Source organism: Tachyglossus aculeatus, chromosome 2 (assembly GCF_015852505.1).
Source record: "Tachyglossus aculeatus isolate mTacAcu1 chromosome 2, mTacAcu1.pri, whole genome shotgun sequence".
Classification (NCBI taxonomy): Eukaryota; Metazoa; Chordata; class Mammalia; order Monotremata; family Tachyglossidae; genus Tachyglossus; species Tachyglossus aculeatus.
In genome coordinates, this window is record NC_052067.1 from 20,155,089 (window position 1) to 20,182,647 (window position 27,559).

The window sequence follows — 27,559 nt, forward strand, 5'->3', positions numbered from 1 at the left end:
AAATCATTGGGTATAGGATTTACGGTGCAGACTCTTAATGGAATCTCGGTCTTCATCTGACTTACTGACAGCCCAAAGGAATTCTGCAAAGCAATTCAGAATTATCTACATAGCCTCATATCTTTCCAGAACATCATCATCTGTCACTGTTCTCCCTGTCTCATAAACCTGCAATCTTGGTGTTATCCTTAATTCATCTCTCTCATTCAACCCAAATATTCAATCTGTTACCAAATCCTATTGGTTCAACCGTCACAACATCGCTAAAATCCACCCTTTCGTGTACATCCAAACTGCTCCCATGTTAATCCAAACACTTATCCTATCCTCCTAGATTACTGCATCAGTCTCTTTACTGACCTACCAGCCCCTTGTCATCCCATTTCAGTCCATACTTAAGTCTGCTGCCTGGATCATTTGTCGTTAAAACCATTCAGGCCATGTTTCCCCATGCGTTAGGAACCTCCAGTGTTTGCCCATCCATCTCCACATCAAACAGAAACTTCTTAACATAGGCTCTAAGGCAGTCAATCATCTTGCCCCCTCCTACTTCACCATCCTGATTCCCTACTACAGTTCAGTCTGCACACTTCATTCCACTAATGCCAACCTACCCACTGTACTTCAGTCTCATCTATCTTGCTGCCGACCCCTCGCCCATGTCCTACCTCTGGCCTGGAACACCTTCCCTCCTCATATCTAAAAAACGATCACTCTCCCCACCTTCAAACTCTTATTAAAAGCACATCTCCAAGAGGCCTTACCCGACCAAGCCCTCATTTCTTCTTCTCCCACTCCCTTCTGTATCACCTTTGCACGTGAATTTGTACATTTATTCACGACCCTCAGCCTCATAGCACTTATGTTTATATCCATCATTAATTTATTAATATTGTCTGTCTCCCCCTCTAGACAGTAAGCTAATTGTGGGCAGAGAGCATGTCTACCAAATCGGTTATACTGCACTCTCCCAAGCACTTAGTACAGTGATCTGCACACAGTGCACAGTAAACAAGATTAATTGCATAAATCATTCCTTGACTGACAGCCTCTAAATCTTCAATGATGTTTGCAGCCTATTGAATTTGAAGAGTTATAAGAAGCAAATTCTAATTCACGTTTCCAGAGATCTTGACAGCAGAAAATAGGATGAACCAGAACTAGGTGGCACAGTTCTACTCAGATGATGGTGATGATGATAATGATGATGATGATGGGTAGAGGGTCAGAGAAGGGACTCTATTGGCCATACAATTGGGAAATAGCCTTAGGGTCTTTTAGGTATCAGAGCGCATGTCTACTGATGTTGTTAAATGCTTCTGTGAGGTGAGAGCAGTCAGCAGGTTGTTTCCACAATCAACTCTCATGTTTCTTCTTGAAGAGAGAAGTTATGGTGTCGCTTTTGAAATACTTTGGAATTTCTTTAGTGGGGGAAAGGCCCTTGCAGAACTCTAAGATTTAATTTTATGCCTCTTCCTTGCAGAATTCTACAGGGATGTCATTAGATCCAGGCACTTCTTTTTTTCATGGCTTTGCTGGGGTTAGTGATTTTTCTCATAATTTGGAGCTAAAAGGGATGGATTCACATTCTGGAAAATTATCTGTGCTTTGGAGGGCTCTGTTCCCGACCGAACAAAATGTGGACAGAGGAATAGTCAAGTGGGGTCACATCGCTCTAGAAAGCTGTCCTTGTCTGTGATGAGCATTGGGCCTTCTGTCCTTGTAAGCAGTGCTGCGGTAGTGAATAAGGAGTTTTTGTCCATCCACTCCTGTGCCTGTAAAATTGGAAGAATGTATAGTTATCAGTCAGTGGTGGTTATTGAGTGCTTACTGTGTGCAGAGCACTATACTGAGCATTTGGGAGAGTACAATACGGAGTTGGTAGACATGTTTCTTGCCCTCAATGAACTTACCGCCTAGAGGGGGAGACAGATATTAGTATAATTGTATAATTTACAGATATGTACATAATTGCTGTGAGGCTGAGGGTGGGATGAAAATAAAATGCCCAAAGGTTACAGTCAAGTTCCCTAACAGGAGTCAGGGAAAAGAGGGCTTATGTTCAGCTATGTTCGGGATCAGTGAGCACTGAATATTTAAAGTGATTGTGGGAGGAGAGCAAGATGATTCCTCAAAGGAAATCATGCCTCATTAATCTGCCAGAGTCCTTTTAAGGGGTCATTAAACCAGTAGATAAAGGGAAATTAGTGGATATTATTTCTCTGTCCATTTGAAAGATGCTAGTATGGCCTGGTTAGAATTCTTAATTGGTTCATTGAAAACAGTGTTAGGCAAAAGAGCATTAAACAAAATATAGCTTCCGAGAAATCATATGCATTAATTCATATCCAAGATGCTGAAATGGACCGAAAAGTAGAGTTTTAAAACTGTAATAGTTACATGACCTAATAGCAATATAAATAGGTACCATAAAAGATTGTGAATTAGATAATTCACATGTGCCTATGTAAATACAGAGCAAAAAAGCAAATTTTGCCTAGAAAGCTGCCATTTTTGCCAAATTGAAATGAGCCTTAATCATCTGAGTCTGTAAAAATACTTAAACGTTGAGGGGGAGGGGAATGAAGGTGATTGGTCACCTTGAAGTGAGTGGGCACTGTAAGACACACCTGCCTTAAAATTCAGTAGTGCTCATGTGAAAAGGCCAAACGTAAGAGTGGTAAAATGCAGAAAATAGCAAGTAAGCCCTTATCATGCAATCATACATTCCAGTGTGGCTGAAAGGGTTGGGATGCTTCCCTTCTCAGCTAAAACCAGAAAGGTTTTTTTTTTGTGGGTGGCGGGGGGTGGTATTAGGTTGGAGAGGAGAAAGAAAGGAATAAAATAGGACTCAGTGGTATCTACAGAGAAGATGCAGAGAAGCAGCATGGCTCAGTGGAAAGAGCCTGGGCTTTGGAGTCAGAGGTCATGGGTTCAGATCCCAACTCCGCCAATTGTCAGCTGTGTGACTTTGGGCAAGTCACTTAACTTCTCTGGGCCATAGTTCCCTCATCTGTAAAATGGGGATTAAGACTGTGAACCCCCCGTGGGGCAACCTGATCACCTGTAACCTCCCCAGTGCTTAGAACAGTGCTTTGCACATAGTAAGCACTTAATAAATGCCATCATTATTATTATTTTTACTTGAGAATTCTAAAGGAACACGGAGGGGAAGTTGATGAACTCATGGCAAAAGTTTCAAATTCTAAGTAGTTATTTTCTGGGTTGCTTTATTTACCCCACTGTTGTAAAGCAGTGTCACACTTCTCTCAATAACTGCCCACTAGGCTGGTCTGGCTGCTCTCTGCTCTGAACCGTTCACTGTTATATCACCATTATTTGAGACTCCGCTTTAATGCCTTTTAAAATAATTTGACCTCCATTTTTGGAGGGGGTCCCCCTTTCACCATTCAGCAGCTACTTTGGTATCCTACTGTCATCCATTCTCCTCATATGTCTCTGGGCAGGGCACTGTACTAAATGCTTGGGAGAGTACAATATAATAGAGTTGGTACACACACTCCCTGCCCTCGAGAAGCTTAGAATCTAGGGGAAAAACAGACTGAGTGCTGGGGTAGATGCAGGATAATCAGGTTAGAAACAGTCCCTGCTTTTTTTTTATGGTATTTGTTAAGCACATACTATATGCCAGGCACTGTTCTAAGCATTGGGGTAGATAAAAGATAAGCAATGCTGGCCTTGGAAATTTTGGTTTCTGTTTTTTTGCAATCCACAGTACATCATTAGATAGTGTACTGCCTAAAAGCAAAATAATCTTTCGTCATGTTTAGGGTTTCTTGAGTATGGGCTTGTAAATAACCTCAGTTTTCTTCAGTTTGTTGTTGGGCCTCAGCATTGGACAGCAATTTGAAGTCATGTGTGTCTTCTGGTGTGTCTCAAAAGAAGAGTCAAAAGTTTACAGCAGTTCCTGGATGTCTGTTTCACTGGAACCTCCAGATTCCTTATTGATTCTTCAAACATGGTGGTATGGAGTAGGTTGAACAGGACTGGGCCTACCTGCTGTGTTCATTAATGAAGGGGGGAAAGCCAGACAAAACACCTGCAACATAACACTGTGGAGAGTATCTTAAAGACCTTCTTGGGTGTGTGTCGGGGGGAGAACAGAGGGGAGTCAAATTTGCTTAAGACTTATCAGAACCCGAATAGAGTAGTGATATAAAATAGTGATTTAAAATAGTTCTGAGGTCTGTGGAAATAGCAAATAAGTCTTGGGGTGATCTCTGCAGCCTTCCTGGATCTGCCCCTTTGCAAGGATCATATCTGCCACCTCATAAAATCATAGTACAACTGCACTAGAATACTGTGTTTGACTCTAGCTACCACATCTCAGGAAAGAAAAATTTAAGAGAAGGAAAACCAAAGTGATCAGTGGGGTGTAACAACTCTGAAAAAGTTCAGATTGAAAAGATTAGGACTGTAGTCAGGAATGGAGAAGCCTACACTACAATTTATGTCTACAAAATAATGGTGAATATGTGGGCAAGTTCAACACAAAATTGTTATCTGACAAAATCCATACACCAGACTAAAGGGGCCCTCACTGAAGCTTGAAGGTGATTGGTTTAAATAAAAGGAAACACTCTTCACACATTGGATGATAAGCTTTTGGAATTTGTTACCGAAGAAAATTGCTCAAGGCAGAAAGTATGTCAAGACTCACGGGTTTGGATACAGTCACAGGCAAGAAGTCCATAATGGAATGTTCAATCAAGGGTATTTATTGAGCACTTATTGTGTAAAAAGCACTGAACTAAGCTCTTGTGAGAATGCAATACAACAGAGTTGGTAGACACTTTCCCTACCCCCAACAAGTTCTCAGCCTAGAGGGGAAGACAGACATTAATATAATTACAGATATGTACCTAAGTTATGTAGGAACACTGTAGGGGATTCATTCATTCATTCAATCATATTGATTGAGTGCTTACTGTGTGCAAAGCACTGTACTAAGCGCTTGGGAGAGTACCATATAACAACAGACACATTCCTGTTGACAGTGAGCTCACAGTCTAGAGGGGTGTTAGTTAAAAAGTTCATCCTTAAACTTGGGGTTGTGTGGTAAGGAAGGCAATCATCACACTGTTATAGAATCTTGGGTGCCCTTTCAGAGACAGAATATTAGGCTGGTTTGACTCAGTATGGCATTAACTGAGTCTTGCTTATGTTCTTATGTCAACATACAACCTAGTGTAAACAGCAGTATTTCATGTTCCATAAAGAATTAAACCCATGCCAACTATTACAAATATAGTCAAACTGTTTTTACACTGGCCTGTCAAAACTTATGCAGGATAAATTAAACACCTCATATTACTGCCATCTATCTAGACACAGCAAACTGTGACAAAGAATATACTATTTCATGCCAGTTTGGAAACAATCAAATCTGATAGCAGCATTAGTTTAAAAGTCTAGTGGTTTGTTTTTGAGGGGCTTTCGTGTTTGCTTGTTTTAAGGGACAGTCATGCAAGTGTTGTTTGCCTAATATATCTTATCTCCCCTGATATCATCTTATCCTTTTTAGTGTGGTTTAGCATTCTGGGTAAACCATGAGACAGGCTTCCCCTGATATCCTAGCAATGCAGGCTGTAGTATTCTTGGACAGACATTCTTCCTGTCTAGGATATTTTCTTCCCGTCTGGACTACTTCAGTTAGATTCCTAAAATTTTTAAAGTGTTATTTCTCTAAATGCATGTTCTTGAAATCAGTAAGCTTAAGAGGATGGAAAAAGTTTGTCAGTGGTTTTCCAAGGTACAGTTTAGCCGCTGTAAATAAGATTATAAAAACTAGGGCACATTCTGCATTTTCATCCATTGTTGCTGGAACTCTCTCCAAAAGGAAAATATTAAAGTAATTCACAATGTTATTTATGGAAATATACCATTCAAGCAGAGCTGGATTAAGGGAGCCACTAGTTTAGAACACATCTGGGATGAGGATCCCTCAGAGCCACACTGGAAAATCCCCCAAATCTATCAATTATATTCATCAATTGTATCTTCTGAGCACTTACTGTGTGCAGAGCACTATACTAAGCACTTGGGAGAGTACAACAGAATTGGTAGACACATTGCCCATCCACAACAAGCTGAGGCCTGGTGAGTGGCTAGGAGGGGCAGGAGACAGGAAATTCATTCATTCATTCATTCAATCATATTTATTGAGCGCTTACTGTGTGCAGAGCACTGTACTACGTGCTTGGGAAGTACAAGTTGGCAACATATAGAGACGGTCCGTACCCAACAACAGGCTAACAGTCTAGAAGGGGGAGACAGACAACAAGACAAAACATGTAGGCAGGTGTCAAAACCATCAGAATAAATAGAATTATAGCTATATGCACATCACAGCATGGCTCAGGGGAAAGAGCACGGGCTTGGGAGCCAGAGGTCATGGGTTCTAATCCCAGCTCCAGCACTTGTCAGCTGTGTGACTTTGGGCTAGTCAACTTCTCTGAGCCTCAGTTACCTCATCTGTAAAATGAGGAATAAGACTGTGAGCCCCTCATGGGACAACCTGATCACCATGTATCCCCCCAGCGCTTAGAACAGTGCTTTGCACGTAGTAAGCACTTAACAAATGCCATTATTATTATTATTATTATTAATAAAATAAATAGAGCAGTAAATATGTACAAGTAAAATAAATTGAGTAATAAATATGTACAAATAATGTACAAATGTGCAGCAGCACCTTTTACTTCAGCTACAACAGCAAAAATTCCATTGCTCTGCACACAGTAGGTGCTCAGTAAATACTACTGATTGACTGTGCCAAAGAGCACTTCAGAACTAGTGAGTGATGCCGGTAGAGTGAAGGAATTTCCATGAGCAACTCAGCCCAGTGGAGCTCACATCAGCTCAATTGGTTTGTCCAGACCCTGGGGGCTCCCAGGGATGTGAGGCCTGGAGGAGCTGTTCTAGTGCAAAGTGGCACCACTGAACTCTTCCAGAATCTTAGCAAAGCTAGTCAGATCAATTCTGGCTTATGCATTTTGGTTACATTAAAACAGTCACATTTGGTTTCATGAAAGCATGGGATTTCTTCACCTTGCTGTGGGCAGGGAACATGTCTACAAACTCTGTTGTATTGTACTCTCCCAAGAGCTTAGTACAGTGCTCCACACACAGTGAGTGCTCAATAAATACAATTGATTGATTTTTAGTTGCTAGTCACGATTTCTTGACAATACAATAAAAACAATAGGCCATCAACTTTAGGCCTAACACTGCCAAACAGACAACAACCCAGGTTACTGATTTCAGTATATGTTTGGATTACAATAAAAAACAATTAAGTAGTTTATGATTTTAAAGTAGTTTATTGATTACTGGGTACAATATGCTAAATGTGTGGCTCAGTGGAAACAGCATGGGCTTTGGAGTCAAAGGTCATGGGTTCAAATCCCAGTTCTGCCAATTGTCAGCTGTGTGACTTTGGGCAAGTCATTTAACTTCTCTGTGCCTCAGTTACCTCATCTGTAAAATGGGGATTAAGACTGTGAGCCCTCTGTGGGACAACCTGATCACTTTGTAACCTCCCCAGTGCTTAGAACAGTGCTTTGCACATAGTAAGCACTTAATAAATGATATCATTATAAAAGGCATGTTCTCGCTGGTGAGCAGCCTACACTCTAAATGACAAGGGAGATGTAGTTTCAGAGAGAACAACTAAACTACAGTCAGTCAGTCGTATTTATTGAGCACTTACTGTGTGCAGAGTACTACACTAAGCTCTTGGGAGAGTACAGTACAACAATTTAACAGACACATTCCCTGCCCACAATGAGCTTGCAATCTAGAGTGGGAGACAGACAGTAATATAAATAAAATTACAGATATGTGCATAAGTGCTTAGTACAGTGCTCTGCACACAGTAAGCGCTCAACAAATATGATTGAATGAATAAGTGCTGATTTGATGCGAAGGGGGAATAAAGTGAGCAATTCAAGGCTATGCAGAAGGGAGTGGGAGAACAGCAAACAGTGGTTTCTCTACTTACCAAGGTCACAGTATTTAGGAAACCTATATTGGGCCTGAAGGAATTTATTTAAGAAGAAAAGGGCAAAAGTCGGTTCTCCAGAAACTTAGAATCTAATGCAGTATTTGCCACATTCAATAAAAAATATTTGGGGATGTAGTATTGGTAATCTTTTGTAGTATAAAGAAAATCTGAGACAATCTAATGTATTCACTTTTTGTACTGACAGAATTTTAATTCTTTCAAAGCTTTGAAGTTTCTCATGATTTTACTTCATTCAAAAAAAATTGCAATATTTAAGATTGGGGGGCCATATCAGTTGGCTGCCTACAGCTTGCCAAGTCTAATGCCTTGTGTAACTGCTGTTTATATGTTACTTTTTAGTCATTTTGTTTTTATCTGTAAAAGGAACAACAGGAACATTGTTCTTTAAGGTTGTGGTTTTCAATAATTTGAGCATTGGTGTGATTGTTTGATCTTTTATTGCTTTCAGTACTATTCTCTAACTCTGCTTCTACTTTAGGATGGACTAATAAAAATGGGGGAAGGGGACTGTTTTTTTCAAAGATCAAAGCAAGTTACTTTCCCAAGTTACTCTGACTCATGGGAAGAAGTGAATCCTGCCATTAATGCCAACTGCCACTCTTACCGAGTCTTTTCCTTCTTACCTAATTTACTGGTTCCAACTGAATATGTCAAACCCCCACTGCTACCTGATAACCTTGTCTTTTTGTACATTTGACTGATTGTTTTTGTTTTGTTTTTATCTTGGATTGCAGGTCCACACATTTCGAGGACCACATTGGTGTGAATATTGTGCCAACTTCATGTGGGGCCTCATCGCTCAGGGAGTTAGGTGCTCAGGTAAAACCAGAACTTTTTCATTTTGCCATTTCTGTAAAGAAAGGTATGACAGAGGAGTGGGGCGTGGGGGGCAAAGGGAGGACTGGAAATGTGGAGAGCCCGGAATCGTGATAGATTAACCAAAATGGCTGATTTCCCAGAACTCACAAGTCACCTAGGGAAATTGCTACAAGTGTTTCTGACTATGAGCGAAAAGATTCCTCGGATTTATTATCTTGGTTTGCCTTCTCAGTGGACAGGCTTTTGGTTTCCTCTGTATTGGGCAGTAACCTGAATGTCAAATGAAACTGTGTGACAAAGGATGGAAAAGGGGAACTTTCCTTATCTTCTCCCTTTCCTTTCTCTCAGCCCACCCTGTGGTGAAGAAAAATGGTGAGGGGGCAGGCATGAGCAGTTCTTACTGCTTTTAAATTAGTAAAGGAACCAGTACCTTTAAAATGGCTGTGATAGGATACATGTATCCTATTACAACTACTTGGTGGACTTTTTTTTTACAATTTTCAGAAATAATATCATGGACAATATATGATTGATGTGCTCCCTTCCCTCAAAGCATTTATGCTCACATCTTTAAACTCTGTTACTTCCCCCTACTTGTAATTTATTTCCGGGTTTGTCTCCCCTACCTGATCCTAAACTCTTGAGGGCAGGGAAGGGTCTAATAATTCTATTGTACTTTGTCCAGCTCTTAATACAATGTTCTCCACAGAGGGAGTGCCTATGTCCACCTCTTCTCACTCCTTTACTCCAGTGACCTCCTGCTCCACCCCACCTCACACACTCACCAATTTAGGTACACTCTTGATTTTATAATCTCCAGTAACTTTAATCTTTACCCTCACCAGTTCTGAAATTCCTCTATCTGACCACAACCTCCTCGCCTACTGTCTTTTCCATACACTGCAAATCCGCAAATCTATCCTTTTCCCCCACAGAAACCTCTGTTCTTTTGACCCCACTCCAGTATTCTACAGCCATACTACCCTGTTTGGTCTCCATACCCAAACTACCTTCTTCTGATGCACAAATTGACACAATCCGCATGACTGAACTTAACATCCTTGCTCCCCTGTCCCTCCACCGGTCTCATACCACTAACCGACAACTCTGGTTCACCTCCACAGTTTGCTTCCTCTGTGAGCCCGTTTTTGGGTAGGGACCGTCTCTATATGTTGCCGACTTGTACTTCCCAAGTGCTTAGTACAGTGCTCTGCACACAGTAAGTGCTCAATAAATATGATTGAATGAATGAATGCTCCTCTGCACGAGGTGCAGAGCACTGTGGGAGGAAATCCAGACATCTCTCTGACCTTGTCCGCCTTACATTCAATCTTCTCTGCTTCAATTCAGCCCTCTCCACTGCCCGACAACAATACTTCTCCTTCCTAATTCACTCTCATACCCATTGCTCCACCAGTATCCCAGACATTTAACTCCCTTCTAAAACCTCCTATCCCCCTGCCCCCACCATCTCTTTCCCCTAATGACCTGGCCACGTGCTTCATCAGAATAACCAAAATCATCAAGCATGATCTCTTCTGCTCCTCTCCAATATCCCCTCCTCCTCCACCCTGTTTCCTGTAGTAATGCAAGATGAAATCTTGAAATTTTATGTTGCCAACTTGTACTTCCCAAGCGCTTAGTACAGTGTTCTGCACACAGTAAGCGCTCAATAAATATGACTGAATGAATGAAGTCTCTTAACTCTTCTCTAAATCTGCCCCCTCCACCTGTGCTTCTGACCCCATCCCTTCATACTTTTTTAAAACACTCACCCCCTCCCTTCTTCCCTCCTTTACTGCCATCTTCAACAGTTCACTTTTTAATGGATCCTTCCCCACTGCTTTCAAACATGCTTAGGTATCCCCTGTCCTAAAAAAAAAATCCTCCCTTGACCCCATGGCTACCTTCAATTATCACCTCATCTCCCTCCTACCATTTCTCTCCAAACTTCTTGAAAGAGTTGTTTACACTCACTGCCTCCACTTCCTATCTCCAATTATCTCCTAGACCCCCTTCAGTCTAGTTTCCACCCCCTTCGCTCCACAGAAACAGCCCTCATTAAGGTAACCAATGGTCTTCTTCTCTCCAAATCTGATGGCCTCTACTCCATCGTAATCCTCCTAGACCTCTCAGCTGCCTTTGACACTGAAGACCACCCCCTTCTTCTTGAAACTATATCCAACCTTGGATTCACTGACACTGTCCTCTCTTGGTTCTCTCTGACTGCTCCTTCTCTTTCATTGGCTCCTCCTCTGCCTCCCCCCCTCTGACAGTAGGGGTCCCTCAAGGCTCAGTTCTAGATCCCCTTCTGTTCTTCTTCACCCACTCACTTGGAGAACTCATTTGCTCCCATGCCTTCAATTACTATCTCTACACAGATGATTCCCAAATCTTCATCTCCAGACCTAACCTCTCTCCTTCCCTGCAATCTCAAGACATGCCTTCAAGACATACCTAATTGGATGTCCCACCGAGACCTTAAATTAAACATGTTCAAAACTGAACTCCTTATCTTCCCACCCAAACCCTGTCCTCCCACTGTCTTTCCCTTCTCTGTAGACAACACCACTATCCTCCCTATTTCTTAACTTCTCAGTGCTTCAATTACCTCATCATACAATGGGGATTAAGACTGCGTGAGCTTCATGTGGGACACAGTGCCTAGCATATGGTAAGTGCTTGACAAATACCATTGAAAAAACAAACAATTAAAAATAAAACAAAAACCAAAAAACCTAATTGGGAGTCCCCACAGTAAAGCTGCAGGTCAAGTCAGATCATTAGTGTTTCTATGTGGGAACAGGTCAGGGGCTAATAAAGAGCTGGCAGGGATTACTCACTAAATCACAGGCCACATCAAACTCCAGTCCTCTTTTATTGAGCTGAAGGAAAACCAAGTGGAGGGCTGATCTATATTTCCTGGGGAGAAACTTAAAAAAAAATCAAGAAGCTCAACCTGGGCCAAACAGGCACTGTCACATGGGATTATCTGCCATCCCCAATGCAGGTCAAGTTGGGTCTGGTAAGCAGACCTTCTTTGGGGACTTGGTCATATCCAAGTTACATATCGATGGAAAGACTGTGGGTGTGGGCTGGGTACAGTCCTTGACATGCCTCAAGGACCTGCTATTTGTGCCTTAGTGAAGGTAAACAAAAAAGCCAATCTGAGTGAATTTGTATACTTAATAACTAAGTATAGAACTTCAGCTTGCTTATGCAGGTAGGTAAGAAGCAAGACAGAGTTTGAAAATACAAAGTTGAAAGAAGGAGCATGGAAGGGCATGGAACAGGGAGAGTGATCAAGGACAAGTCCCTTAATCTTTCTGAATCTCAGTTTCCTCATCTCCCTGCCTTTCAGACAGTAAAACTTGCATAGGTCTGGGTGTCAAGAGACCTGAGTTCTAGTCCCAGCTATGCCCCTGGACAAGTCAACTTAACCTTCTGGAGCCTTAGTTACCCCATCTGTAAATTGAGGACAAGATACTTGCTTTCCCAACTTCTTAGAATGTGTACCCTGTGTGAGAGAAGGACTGTGACGGATGAAATTATCTTGCATCTACCCTAGTGCTTTGGCATTTAGTAGGCACTTGTTAAATGTCATAAGAGCTATCATTATTATTATGACGTAATTGTACTTCTCAATCAATCAATCAATCAATCATATTTATTGAGCGCATACTGTGTGCAGAGCACTGTACTAAGCGCTTGGGAAGTACAAGCTGGCAACATATAGAGACAGTCCCTACCCAACAGTGGGCTCACAGTCTAAAAGGGGGAGACAGAGAACAAAACCAAACATACTAACAAAATAAAATAAATAGAATAGATAGGTACAAGTAAAATAAATAAATAAAGTAATAAATATGTACAAACATATATACATATATACAGGTGCTGTGGGGAAGGGAAGGAGGTAAGATGGGGGATGGAGAGGGGGGCGAGGGGGAGAGGAAGGAAGGGGCTCAGTCTGGGAAGGCCTCCTGGAGGAGATGAGCTCTCAGTAGGGCCTTGAAGGGAGGAAGAGAGCTAGCTTGGCGGATGGGCAGAGGGAGGGCATTCCAGGCCCGGGGGAGGACGTGGGCCGGGGGTCGATGGCGGGACAGGCGAGAACGAGGCACGGTGAGGAGATTAGCGGCAGAGGAGCGGAGGGTGTGAGGTGGGCTGTAGAAGGAGAGAAGGGAGGTGAGGTAGGAGGGGGCGAGGTGATGGAGAGCCTTGAAGCCAAGGGTGAGGAGTTTCTGCCTGATGCGCAGATTGATTGGTAGCCACTGGAGATTTTTGAGGAGGGGAGTAACATGCCCAGAGCGTTTCTGGACAAAGGCAATCCGGACAGCGGATTTGCTCTCATCTTTGCTCCTGTAAACAGTGCCTCGCACATAGTAAGCACTTAACAAATACCATCATTATTATTATTATTAAACACGGAGGGGAAAAATCCACAAAGCACACACATCTAGACTCATGCATTAAGATTGGTTCCCAAAGGCTCCATATTTTAATTATTTATTATAAAGCTTAACTCTGCTCCTATTGTAAAATATCAATATTTGCATTAAGGTAAATAAACAAGTATTTAACTGTATATGAAATGTTTTAAGAACCAAGTAAAAATAAAAGGAAGTAACTTAAGAATAACTGACAAAAAATCCTTATGTTTCCCTGAATGATAATGCATTATATGCACAGTCACCTCTATTTGAATAGATGAGACCTAACTTGATTTTGCTCATCTAATCAAATTCATATTTAGTAAATCATTTTTTAAAATTATGGTGATGTTTGGAACTGCTTTCTTGATGTTTTATAGGAAGTGCAATCAAGGCAAATTGGAATCAGTAGAGGCATAATTAGTTTCTCTTGTTTTATAACCCAACAAGTGAACCTACGACAGTCATGTTGGGAGAATTATTCTAAAATGCAGATGTGAAATTCAGTGCTTTCTAATTTACAAGCCATCCTCTGCACACCCCAGTAGATCCATTCTTTTTAAAAAGCAGCAACTTTACTTTGGAACGAACATCGCAACTGAAACTGATTTCTCCTCAAATGAAATATGTGCCTTGCTAGTAGGTGATTAAGAACGTGAGCACTGCTAGGTACATAAACTGTGTCCAACCTGATTATCTTGTATCTACTGCGTTCAATGTCTGGCACATAGCAAGTGTTTAAAATGTACTATTAAAGTAGAATATCTTATATTTACTGTGTTGTAGCAAAGTGAAACTAATTAAAGCTATTAACAGTGGTCAAAGATTACTTTCACAATGCTAAACAAGGGGCAATATGCCAAAACCATTTTGGTCTTGAAACAGATTTTATGTTTTAAAGCAAATGAACAAACAATCAATATCCTTGTCCAGACTTCAAACAAATGCTAATGAGAACTAACAGAATTCTGTATTCACAGATTGTGGATTGAATGTACACAAGCAATGTTCCAAGCATGTGCCCAATGACTGTCAACCTGATCTGAAGAGGATCAAGAAGGTGTTCTGCTGTGACCTCACAACCCTAGTGAAGGCCCACAATATACAGAGACCCATGGTTGTAGACATATGTATCCGAGAAATTGAAGCAAGAGGTATGGAAAATTTCCCTGTTATATTTGTGGCTTTGTTTTTCACAAAAATGAAAGAAAGGACCCTCATATATTGTAGAAATGGTGTTCACAAGGTAAAACTTCAAAAGACGATAAAGTCACAAGCTCCTTAAATTTCTCATCTCAGTATACTACCTTAATTTCCTAATGGCCCTGATATAATTTGCAGCCAACCATGTCAGCTAAGAAATATTGGTCTGCACAGATAAATCACAGCCCATTGTAAAGTCATGCCTTTTTCTTTGAATTCCACCCAGGTTCACAGTTCTCCTATATCATGAGGGTTAAGTTCTTGTGAAACCTTGCATTAAGGAAAACTCATGTTGTGTACTCACCCTCCTCCTGCCCGTTCTTCAACTCTCCCATTTTTCCTAGCAATATCTCAAGAGGAGATCTCCTGCCTTCTCTCAAAATCCACCCCTTCTACATGCGCATCTGACCTCATCCCTTCTCACTTTATCAAAACTGCTGCCCCCTCCCTTCTTCCCTCTATGACCACCGTCTTCAGCTGTTCACTCTCCAATGGCTTTTTCCCCACTGCTTTCAAACATGCTCATGTTTCCCCTATCCTAAGAAAATCCTCCCTTGACTCCATGGGTCCCTTCAGTTATCTCCCCCTCTCCCTCCTACCATTCCTCTCCAAACTCCTTGAGAGAGTTTATACTTGCCGTTTCCAGTTCCTCTCCTCCAATTCTCTCCTTGAGCCCTTCAATCTGGCTTCAGTCCCCTTAACTCCAAAGAAACCGCCCTCTCAAAGGTCACAAATGATCTCTTAGAACAGTGCTTTGCACATAGTAAGCACTTAATCAATGCCAATATTATTATTATTATTATCTCCTTCTTGCCAAATCCAATGGCCTCTACTCCATCCTCCTTGACCTCTCAGCTGTGTTCAACACTGTGGATCACCCCCTTCTCCTGGAAACATTATCCAACCTTGGCTTCACTGATACCGTCCTCTCCTGGTTCCTATCTCTCTGGCCACTCATTCTTAGTGTCTTTCACGGGCTTCTCCTCTGCCTCCCACTGCCTAACTGTGGGTGTCCTGCAAAATTCAGTTTTGGGTTCCCTTCTATTCTCCATCTGTGCCCACTCCTTTGGAAAACTGAATTGGTCCCATAGCTTCAACTACCATCTCTGTGTGGATGATTCCCAAATCTCCATCTCCAGCCTTGATCTCGCGCCTTCTCTGCAGTCTCACATTTTCTCCTGCCTTCAAGACATCTTTACTTGAGTGTTCCGGTGACACCTCACACTTTCAAAACAGAACTCCTCATCTTCCTACCCAAATTCTGTCCTCCCATCACAGTGACTTTCCCATCACTGTGGACAGCACCGCCATCCTTCCTGTCCCATAAGCCTGTAACCTTGGCATTATCCTCAGTTCAGCTCTCTCATTCAACCCACATATCCAATCTGTCACTAAATCCTGTCAGTTCAACCTTCACGACATCGCTGAAATCTTCCCTTTCCTCTCCATCCAAACTGCTACCATGGTAATCCAAGCACTGCTTTTATCCCAACTCAATTACTGTTTCAGCCTCCTCAATCACCTCCCTGCCTCTTGTCTCTCCCCACTCCAGTCCATACTACACTCTGCAGCCTAGATCATTTTTCTACAAAAACATTCAATCCACGTTTCCCCACTCCTCATGAACCTCCAGTGATTGCCCATCCATCTCTACATCAAATGGAAACTCCTTCCCATCAGTTTTAAAGGACTCAATCATCTTGCTCCCTCCTACTACAACCTGGCCCACACACTTCACACTTCTAACGCCAATCTACTTACTGTACCTCAATCTCATCTAACTTTCCACCAGCCTCTTGCCCACATCCTGTCTCTAGCCTGGAATGACCTACTATTCATATCTGACAGACAACTACTCTCCCCTCCTTCTCCCATATCTCCTCCAAGAGGCCTTTCCTGACTAAACCTTCATTTTGTCTTCTCCCATTCCCTTCTGCATCACCCTTGAACTTGGATTTGCTCCCTTTTTTAACCCCTTTCTGCCCCACAGCACTTATGTACATATCCATAATTTATTTATTCATATAAATGTCTGTCTCTCCCTCTAGACTGTAAGCTCTTTTTGGGCAGAGAACATGTCTACCAAATCTGTTACACTGTACTCTCCCAAGAGCTTAGCACAGTGCTCTGGACACTATAAATGCTAAATAAATTCAGTTGATTGATTAGCAGATATTGGAGGTAGTTTTAAGTGAGTTCTCAATCTAGGGTGGATTTCACTGAGTTGAGTCAGTGTAGACCCAGCCTTTGCATATCATAGCAGTAATGTATTAAACAGAATCCCAGTGGCTTAAAAGAGTTAATTATGAAAATGTCTACCTTGAACTTAGATTAGTTAATTCACCTGGCAGGGCCCATACTCCTACAAAAATCTATACTCTTATAATCAACATACATTTTCTTTAAAAAATTAGCATAAGAAAAGACAGTATGGCAGTAAAGACTTGAGAAACTCAGAGATGTCCTCAGAGTTCCTGAGTTGGGGCCTGGGTTGAGCAGTGGCCAAAGGATGCACAGGAGTTTGGACTGGGCTGATATACTGCCCCCAGCAGCACATCAGCACATTCAGGGACTACTGAATGAGTACCTAAGCTTTTATCACTGCTTTCAGGTATTGACATGCTCCATTCCATTCAGATAAATCCCCTGTAACTTGTTAGCATTCCCCATGATCAATATTTCTGTAACAAAAATTCTGTAACACTACCCCTGTTGTCAACACTGTAACTCCAGAACACTGCGCCCATTGTTAACCTACACTTTTGTACATTGAGCCTGTTGATACCCTGCAATATTTTAATGCCAGAGATGGAGGGATGCATTTTTAAAACCCATCTAAAAAGCAAGAATCAAAAAATCATGATGAAAAATGCACAAAAAGCTAAATAGATGCTTCCCGCAACTGTCCCCCTGCAAACAGCTGAGTCTTGCTTGGGTAGTGCGACCCCTAGTGGGTCTGTAGCTGTATCTGATAACACTAAAATTCTTAGAGGTAACAGGTCACCTCACACTTCCCAGAGCTGAGCCTCCACAAGCCCTAGCACATAAAAAGCACTGTGGGAGTGGGAAGGGAGATAAAAGACAGAAAGAGAGTGTCAAGGAAAGTTGTGGAGATTATAGTGTTTAGCTTATTTTTTTAGCATTTCTTCCTGCCTTCAAGACATATCTACTTGGACGTCTTGCCGACACCTCACCCTAACCCCGTCCTTCCCCATCTTTCTCATCACTATAGAAAACACCACTAACCTTCCTGTCTCACAAGCCTGTAACCTTGGCATTATCCTCAGCTCATCTCTCTCATCAACCCACATATTCAATCTGTCACTAAATCCTGTCAGTTCAACCTTCTAAACATCACCAAAATCTGCTCTTTCCTCTCCATCCAAACTGCTACCATGGTAATCCAAGCACTGAGTCTATACCACCTTGATTACTGTATAAGCCTCCTTGCTCACCTCCCTGCCTCTTGTCTCTCCCCATTCCAATCCATACTTCACTCTGTTGCGCAGATCGCTTATCAACAAAAAAAGTTCAGTCCATGTCTCCCCACTCCTCAAGCACCTTCAATGGCTGCCCATCCACCTCTGCATCAAACTCCGTACCAATGGCTTCAAAGAACTCAATCAGCTTTCCCCCTCCTACCTCACCTTACTGATTTCCTCCTATAACCCAGCCCTCACACTCCGGTCCTCTTGAGCCGGCCAACTCACTGTGCCCCGATCTCATTTATTCATTCATTTAATTGTATTGAGTGCTTACTGTGTGCAGAGCACATCTATCTTACCACCGACTTCTTTCCCACGTCCTCCCCCTATCCTGGAACTCCCTCCCTCTCCATGTACATCAAACCACCACTCTCTCCCCCATCAAAGCATTAGTAAGGTCACATCTCCTCCAAGAGGTCTTCGGAGATTAAGCCCTCTTTTCCCTGGCTCGTTTTCCCTTGTGCTTCCATCTATGCCCTTCAATCTGTGAACTTTGGACATATGATATTCGCCCCACTCCCAACGCCACAGCACTTATGTACATATCTTTAAATTATAAAACATAAATTAGTTATTCATATTCAGGTCTGTCTCCTGCTCTAGACTGTAAACTCATTATGGGCAGGGAACATGTCTGCTAATTCTGTGGTATTATACTCTCCCCAAAAGCTCAGTACAGTGCTCTGCACATAGTAAGTATTTAGTAAATACAGTTGATCGATTTAGCTTATCACAGGCTGTCCAGAAACAACAGAAAATCAAAATATTCCCAATAACACTTCCACAAAGAAAAATGAGCTTTATTTAGATAATAATAATAATGGTACTTGTTAAGCGCTTACTATGTACCAAGCACTGTTCTAAGCACTTAAATTTTCACTCCCACTCCCCCCAACCCCAGTGCTAGGTGTGAAAGCATTTTAATCTGTCATTGACTTTTGTGGGGAACTAAACTAGCCTTTTTTTTTTCTCTTTACAGGTCTGAAGTCAGAGGGCCTTTACAGAGTCTCGGGGTTCACTGAACACATTGAAGATGTTAAAATGGCTTTTGACCGGGGTATGTTTTAACTGTTAGCCTTGTGGAAACATGCCTTGCTTTTAGGGCTGACCTATGATTTTGTTTATTTTCCATCCAAAGTGAGGGATGCTTCTAAACCTCGGAGAGTTTGGAGCAGTTTGGCAGCCAGAACACTCTTTCCTTCACTAAGCTACATTAATTTTGCCACAAACTGCAGCAGTCTGAAAGTTTTACCAAGAGGCCTTGCGGTGGTGTGAAGAGGGAGGGCATCTCATGTCAGGGTCTTAATGGTTCATGGGACCTTTATCCAAATTAGCAGTTTCCACTGAGAGTTAAAAACAGATACCACAAATGCCAGGTAGGGGAAGTGTGTATCCACTAACACTGTTTCTCTTGTGCTTATGATACTTAAAAGTAATTTTTAAAAACTTCCCATCTGAGAAAATCCAAGTCAGGGTTTGCACATTTTTATGAAAAAAAATTGGAAGTGTGAGTTAGGGGGAAAATGTAATGTTGTTTATAAAATATTACAGATCTGAAATTCCAATTGTAGCTTAAAGTGTAGGATAAGTATCTACCCATGCATTTTAAGACTAATTGGAATTATAGATCTCTAGTGAGACTGCTTCCTGCCTTGTTGAGTAATTGTAGCTATGTTAAAGCTTTGTGATAGTTTCCTTAAGTGAAAATGGGTGTTCAAAAGGCAGGAAACATATTAGGCACTAACTGTTCCCTTTACCTGCTTTGCAGTACCTAGCCTGCAGTACCTGCTCAGTGATACCTGTTGGTTTGTTCTTGAGAGATGCTGTTTCCTGTTCCCAATACACAAGGAAATGCTAGGTCTTCATTACATGTCACAGTGGAAGTTTGGGCTAAAAAAAAAAGGCATGTGGTATGATGTTAAATTGATTACCAAATGGAAGAAAATGAGCTGGAAAAGAACCAAAGAATGGCAATGGAAATGCTTTGAAGGGTCATATAACTAAAGAGGAAGAGTTACTGCTCTCCTGTAGATTTCAAAATTCAAGTGGTTCCCCTCCTCCCCCCGACCCAAGGTGGAGAGAACTTAATTGACAGCCTGCAGGATGATTCAGTGATTTCTTTTTGTGTCTTTTTCAAATAGAAAAATGAAATAATCTCTTATTGAAATGTTTGGTTGCTGTGTAACCTGTGGAATCCACTGCCTCAGGATGTCACAAAATCAGATGACATGGGTGAATTTGAAATGCCAGGCTGCTTCTTATACTGCAGGCCAAACCTGATGGCCAAAGGGGCACAAGCCTATTACACAGGGTCTCCTCCTATTACACAGTGTACCCAGTTCTCCTATAGTCTGGGGGTAATGTTCCTGACAAACCTTCCAATATGGAAAATTAGCATTAAGATTCAGGAACCTTGATGGATGTCACCTGCAGGCACTTCACATTCATTCCTTTCATTCAGTTGTATTTATTGAGTGCTTACTGTGTGCAAAGCACTGTACTGAGCACTTGGGAGAGTACAATATAACAATAAACAGACATGTTCCCTGCCCACAAGGAGCTTACAGTCTAAAGGGGGAGACAGACATTAATATAAATACATTACAGATACGTACATGAGTGCTGAGGGGCTGGGAGGGGGATGAATAAAAGGAGCAAGTCAGGGAGACACAGATCAGCGCCTGCTGTTAGAATAATAATGATGGCATTTGTTAAGTGTTTACTATGTGCCAAGCACTGTTCTAAACACTGGTGAGGTTACAAGGTGATCAGGTTGTCCCACGGGGGGCTCACAGTCTTAATCCCCATTCTACAGAGGTAACTGAGGCACAGAGAAGTTAAGTGACTTGCCCAAAGTCACACAGCTGACAATTGGAGGAGGCAGGATTTGAACCCATGACCTCTGACTCCAAAGCCCGTGCTCTTTCCACTGAGCCACGTTGCTTCTGTTCCCTAATCCCCTTCCATTGTAAAAGCATTGTAAAAGGCACTTGGTATGCTTGCATCGCTGGCCAAATGACCAAAAGATCAAAGGAACAAACTTCTGCAGATAGTTCAGAAGGGAGTAGCCACTGTGGATATTTAATATCCATCTCCTCCACTAGACTGTGAACTCCTTGTGGGCAGGAATGTTTCCGTTGTTATATTGTACTCTCCCAAGCACCTAATACAGTGCTTTGCGTACAGTAAGTCCTCAATAAATATAATTGAATGAATGCTTAAGTCTAAGCCCAAATGTGATTTGATGACTCAATAAACCCAAATTTTCCATTTTTTTCAAGCTAATTATAATGGTATCTGTTAAGCGCTTACTATGTGCCAGGCACTGTACTAAGCACTGGGGTAGAAACAGGAAAATCAGTTTGGACACAGTTCCTGTCCCACGTTGGAGTCAGTCTCAATCCCCATTTAACAGATGAGGTAACTGAGGCACAGAGAAATGAAGTGACTTGCCTAAGATCACACTGCAGATAAGTGGCATAGCCAGGATTAGAACCCATGACCTTCGGATTCACAGGCCTACCCTATGCTGCTTCTCAGTCTGTCAGTAATCAATATTACACAGCAAACTAGGTGATGAGAAACTGAATAGAAAAGAATATCAGCCTCCCACACACATCTTATTTTCCTCGAACATTGTTCTGAGAACCTCATCCACACCACCTCCCTATCCCTTCCATACCCAGGTCCTGGGTATGTGCACTCTTTCTTCTCATCTGGAAAGCTGCTATAGATTATGCCTGGGGAAGTATACACTACTGTACTCATTAACGGATTTGTTGTCTTTTTTAGATGGTGATAAGGCTGACATATCTGCCAGCATATATCCAGACATAAATATTATCACTGGAGCACTTAAATTATATTTCAGAGATTTACCAATTCCTGTCATCACATATGATACTTATTCCAAGTTTATAGATGCAGCAAGTAAGTATTTAAAATATATTGAAATTCACAGAAAAGGTTAAAACAATGAATTATTTTGTGTTCAAAAGAAATAAAAGTTTTAATATGTAAAACTAAATCTAAAAACCAAACTAAAGATTGGATTATTTGCCTTTCAACACCATGATTTAGATACTTGTGGCTAATTTGGGGATCACCTCCTAGTGAATCTTGGTGCAAGTTGAGAGCAGCTGAAGTACAAATAAGCCCCAAATATGAGCTTTGAGAAATAGATGCCAAATCTTCATGGAGACAAATCCAGTGACCATTTGAAGAAACACTTCAGAAATCCCATGTTTATAGGCAGAAATGTTTCTAGCCTCATTCTCAATACAGTGATCTGTGTTCCTTCCGTTTTTGAACCGTGGCTCCCTCAGATTGGCTGATCTCTCTGTTTCTGGAGGGGAAAAAATGGTCAAAGAACGTGCTTGGTTCCAGGAAGATTTGGCCACAATGTTCTATGTAAATAGCTTGCACTTTGATTGTTTTACTCTAGCAAAATGAAAAGATGAGATGAAATAATATTCTGGATAATTCAGCTGACAAAATCTGCTTTCAGACAACTTAAACTACTTCATTTGGCTGCCTATGCTGATCAAATTCAAATCTCCAGGTTACTTTGGCATTAACTGTTAAAGGCTTGATTGAATTGAACATAAAGACAAAGCCTGTATAGGCAAAGTTTATTTTCAATCAGCCTTTGAAAGAAATAAGAATTTGTACTTGATTGCTTATTGAAAGTGCTGCCACTTAATTACGGCAAAGACTCAGTCATTAAATGGACTTAACAAGACTGATCTTGTCATCCTTTTGGGAACACTGGCCTCACCTCTTCCATCCCCTGTGAGAGCAGAGTGGTCACCCACTCACATTGTGCTGACACTTGAGGCCTTCCCCTCCAGAGAAAAGGTCTTGTTTGGAGCCACTTGAGTTCAAACGGGAGAACTGGTCTGCTTATGTCTTAAATAGAAAAAACAGTAACATTCATTAAGGAAGAGAATATATTTCAAGGACAGTGACCTACTGATGTCAGGAGATTATAAATTCCTCAGGTTTGGGGACTACATTCCCTAAACTCCCAGTATAGTTCTTTACATACAAGAATAAATTCTCATATAGGATAAAGACATCTTTAGCTAAGTTAAGTACCTGCTTTCCATTTTTAAATTTGACAACTGTATAAATGATTAAATTTGGGGTTTGTTGGGTAATTAGTACATTATTGAAAAATAGAATTAATACCTCTGGAATATGTTAAATTAAAGCTTTTATCTGTAAGATTTCTACCAACTTGTCTTTTATTCTTATTGAATTTTATGGTTCCCTTTAAAGATTAGTTTCATTTCAGATAGCACATTGGAATTATTATATAAAATAAAATTCTGAAATTATTCCTTATTTCTACAGAAATTTCCAATCCAGATGAACGATTGGAGGCAGTTCATGAAGTCTTAATGTTATTGCCTCCAGCACATTATGAGACACTCAGATACTTAATGATTCATCTCAAAAAGTAAGTTGACAGCTCAACACCTTGCTTTCAAGTATACATTTAAGTAGAGGTAGTAAAGGTGTTCACACATTGGAGAATATTGTGGGCAGGGGATGTTTCTATTTACCGTTATATTGCACTCTCCCAAGTATTTAGTACAGTGCTTTGCACACAGTAAGCATTCACTAAATATAACTGAATGAATGAATTGTATCATGCTTCTAATTGAACCAAAAGAGAGAATCCAATTTCTGTGAATCCCTTGTTTTCATTTCAGAACTACTAAAATTCTAAAAAAAAAAAGTCATTATTTAGTAGGGCGCATATATGAAAACTTAAAGAAGGTAACAAAAATGTTAACAGTAAGATACATGTGGCCTAGAAAAAAGGTAAATTGCTGTTACATATGTATCTCGGTAATGACAGCACCTAATCTAAAAGGGGAGTTAGCAGGGTAGCACCTTCATCTTTTGGCTGTAGGGTTCGAGGTCATAAGGATAGGCGCCAACAAACAGGAAACCCCACTTCCAAATAAGAGGCTAAATATATTGCACCCTGCTTCCCTGCTGGCCAGCTTCCAACCACTCCCCCATGCCGAGATTCTTAAACTTAGAACAATGCAACTCTCTTCCCACGGTAGAGGGAAACTGAACCCAGCTCTTCTAACTTTGCTATGCAGTGATGGGACAATCAGAAGGGGAAAAAATACCCAATCAAATGACCTAATGAGAGAAAAAAGGCAGGGAAGGGTATTAAGCTTTGCCTCAGTACCCTCTGAATAACAACTCCAAAACAGCTTAACTGCCACTGAAGCACTGTGGACATAGTTAAGAATGGCTTACTGTTTTCCACTCCCATCTCTGCCCTCACCATTTCCCCCACACATACCCATGCTGAGGGACCCCTGGCCCATGTCCTACCTCTGGCCTGGAATGCCCTTCCTCCACACATCCTCCAAACTAGCTCTCTTCCTCCCTTCAAAGCCCTACTAAGAGCTTACCTCCTCCAGGAGGCCTTCCCAGACTGAGCCTCCCCTTATCCTCTGCTCCTCCTCCCCTCCACATCACCCCCACTCCCTCCCTCTGCCCTAACCCCTTCCCTTCCCCACAGCACTTGTGTATATTTGTCCATATTTATTACTCTATTAATTTTATTAATGATGTATATATATCTATAATTCTATTTATTTTGATGGTATTGACACCTGTCTACTTGTTCTGCTTTGCTGTCTGTCTCCCCATTCTAGACTATGAGCCCGTCATTGGGTAGGGACTGTCTCTATATGTTGCCGAATTGTACTTTCCAAGCGCTTAGTACAGTGCTTTGCACACAGTAAGTGCTCAATAAATACGACTGAATGAATGACTGAATGAATGAATGATATTTTATCACCCCACTGCCTAGCTGGGCTATGGTGATGAAGGGGGAGAGATATTGATCTTGTAATCTTCTAATTAATAAAAAAAATAATAATAATTGTGGTATTTGTTAAGCACTTACTAGGTGCCAAGCAGTATATTAAGCACTGGGGTAGATACAAGATAATCAGGTTGGACACAGTCCCTGTCTTACGTGGGACTCATAGTCTATGAAGGAGGAAGAACAGGTATTTGATCCTCATTTTACAGCTGAGAAAACTGAGGCCCAGAGAGGCAAAGTGACTTGCCTTAGATCACCCAGCAGGAAAGTGGCAGAGCCAGCATTAGAACCCAGGTCTTCTGACTCCCAGGACCATGCTCTTTCCACCAGGCTACACTGCTTATCATTGTGTGTGCATCTCTATTTTAGGGTCACCTTGAATGAAAAAGAGAACTTCATGAATGCTGAAAACCTCGGAATCGTATTTGGGCCCACCTTAATGAGGCCTCCCGAGGACAGCACCTTGGCCACCCTCAACGACATGCGGCACCAGAAGCTGATTGTGCAGATTTTAATAGAAAACGAAGATGTTTTGTTTTAAGTCAACGAGGAAAGAAGCTCCCTGGCCTTTGTCTGTTTTGAGCCAGTCAGGGTAAAAGAATGAAAACGTTTTACCCTTCCCCCACCCCACCTAAACAAATGACAAAAGTTCCCTGCTTTGGTGGAATGCCAGAAGGTGTGTGAAAACCTATGTCTCATAGACATATGTCTCTCTGCTCTTTGCCTTTTCTCTCTTGCTTTGTATGTATATTTGTTTTAAAGAAGAGCAGTTCATAAATGGGTGTACCTTTAACTTATTAAAATACAGAACTTTAAATGTTAGTGCTGTCAGAAATAAAGGGAACTTAATCGGTAGAGTTGCTTGTATAGTTATACATTTTTCCACCTACAGAGGCATAATTCTATATGTCAAATGTTAAATAGAACCTATATTATAAAAATTATTTTTACTTTGGCTTCAGAAGTGGTATTTTATTTTAGCAAAATAGAACTCAATGCAGTGCATTGATTATTGTCCTATGTACGGATTCCTGCATTATTGCTGTGATATCTTGAAAATTTTACCACTAATGCAGTATTATCTTGTCATACCTCTGTCATTTCCAGTGCTGTCAAAGGAGATTTCACTTGTGTGTTTGAGCTTTCTATTCAATTTGCTTATTAAGCCCTGGCATTCTGATTGTACAGCACTGTATATGCTTAAAACAGTTTCAAGTGATCTGAAATAGCCACTTATTTTCTTCCATAAAGATGTTGTGAATTTCCAGAGTTCTAGTCTTAGATTGTCTTCTCATACCATATGGTCCTTGAAAAATGGCAATTTGTAAGTAAAATAGGACTGGGGCACTGGTTGTTTCTGGCTGTGTTCAAAGTTAGCACTTTTCCCACTCCTCTTTGGATTGCCTGAATTTTGGAAAAGACAAGTTATGTTTTGTTACCTTTCTGTATTTATGAAACAGTATACAGAAAGCACAGATATTTTTGTCGAATGTGTTATTTTTCATAAATAAGTTTGAATGTGTAAAAAAAGTTGGTAAATTCAATTCTCACCAATTCTTGGTTTACCCCTCCCCAAAATTAATCTTCAGTGTTTATAATTTAAAAATTTTACTCTCACTTGTTCCTGTCCATCATCCTTTCCATGCCAAAACTGCAAAAGGGTGAAACACAATATGGCAGAATATTTAAAAACCAGCAAATAGATTGCCATTTTTTTAAATCCCCAATTTTTCCTCTTACTTCATGAATCACATGATCAGCCACTCACTGATCCTGTTCTTTGAATGATTTCAAAGAAAAGAGTGTACTGTGGGAAATGAAAAAGTGAGTTAACTGAAGCTGAAAGGGTAACCTGTTCGTTTCTTGTTTCATCAAAGCCACAAGGGCTATGCCGACTGGCCCAGTTTGCACAGCAGGTGTCTAAATGGATCTCACTTGTTCCTGCTGTTACAGTTCCACTTAAATGTACAGATATATTTGTTGTAGGTCATGTATTTCTTGATAATGTCATAAAAATGATCTGAAAATGGTTTTATTTTGTGAAGTGAATGATGCTTTGTAATTTATAATATTATACATGGAAGGAAAAAGTATTAAATGTGTAAAAGGCTCTTGTGTCATTTAGTGATCAACAAATGTCATTTTCTTGGAACATTTCAAAAGAGTTATTTTGACATAGCCCCCTGAAAACAAGACATCAGATACTTAAGTCTCTCAACACGTTCCCCTTAGGATTCTGTGCCTGAAAAGAAAAATCTAAAACCTTAACCTTTCATCCCATTAATTAAGCTTCAGTTTTTTAGTCCCCTTCAGAGTCTATATCACTGCTACCTTCAGTCCTTTCTTTACACTCACCAGTGATAGTATGTGGCAGTTATTTTAGTAATTTGTAAAAGTTTTACCTTCTGAGGCACTGGTTACAACCATCAGTTTTAGAAAAATAAATTGGAAATAGTTTTGCCTAAGGAACACTTTGCAGCCCATTTTGAATGAATGAAGTCCAGGGAAATTAATAAGAGATTGAAAAAGTGGTATTAAAAGAAAGTCTATTCAAATGTATCCTCCTCGAGGGTCAGGGTCCCATCTTTTCCTTCTATTGTAAGTTCCCCCTCATCCTCTGCATTGCTCTGCATATGGTAGGAGTTCAATAAATGCTGTGGTTGATGATGAAAAGTTATGATTCAACTCAGAGATAGAGTTTAAAAAATGTTTACAG

At 41.0% G+C, this 27,559-nt stretch overlaps 1 protein-coding gene across 2 annotated transcripts in view; it reads left to right on the forward strand.

The window, feature by feature from the left end:
* The window catches only part of CHN2 (chimerin 2), a 242,672-nt gene extending 215,725 nt beyond the window's left edge, over positions 1-26,947 (forward strand). For both annotated transcript variants that reach the window (XM_038740862.1, XM_038740863.1), the window contains 6 exons: positions 8,782-8,866; positions 14,277-14,450; positions 18,964-19,041; positions 21,777-21,914; positions 23,340-23,445; positions 25,213-26,947. In XM_038740862.1, the coding sequence (XP_038596790.1) occupies positions 8,782-8,866; positions 14,277-14,450; positions 18,964-19,041; positions 21,777-21,914; positions 23,340-23,445; positions 25,213-25,384 (753 nt within the window). In that variant the 3' untranslated portion in view covers positions 25,385-26,947. The remainder of the gene's footprint in view (positions 1-8,781; positions 8,867-14,276; positions 14,451-18,963; positions 19,042-21,776; positions 21,915-23,339; positions 23,446-25,212) is intronic.
* The last annotated feature ends 612 nt before the right edge of the window (positions 26,948-27,559 follow it).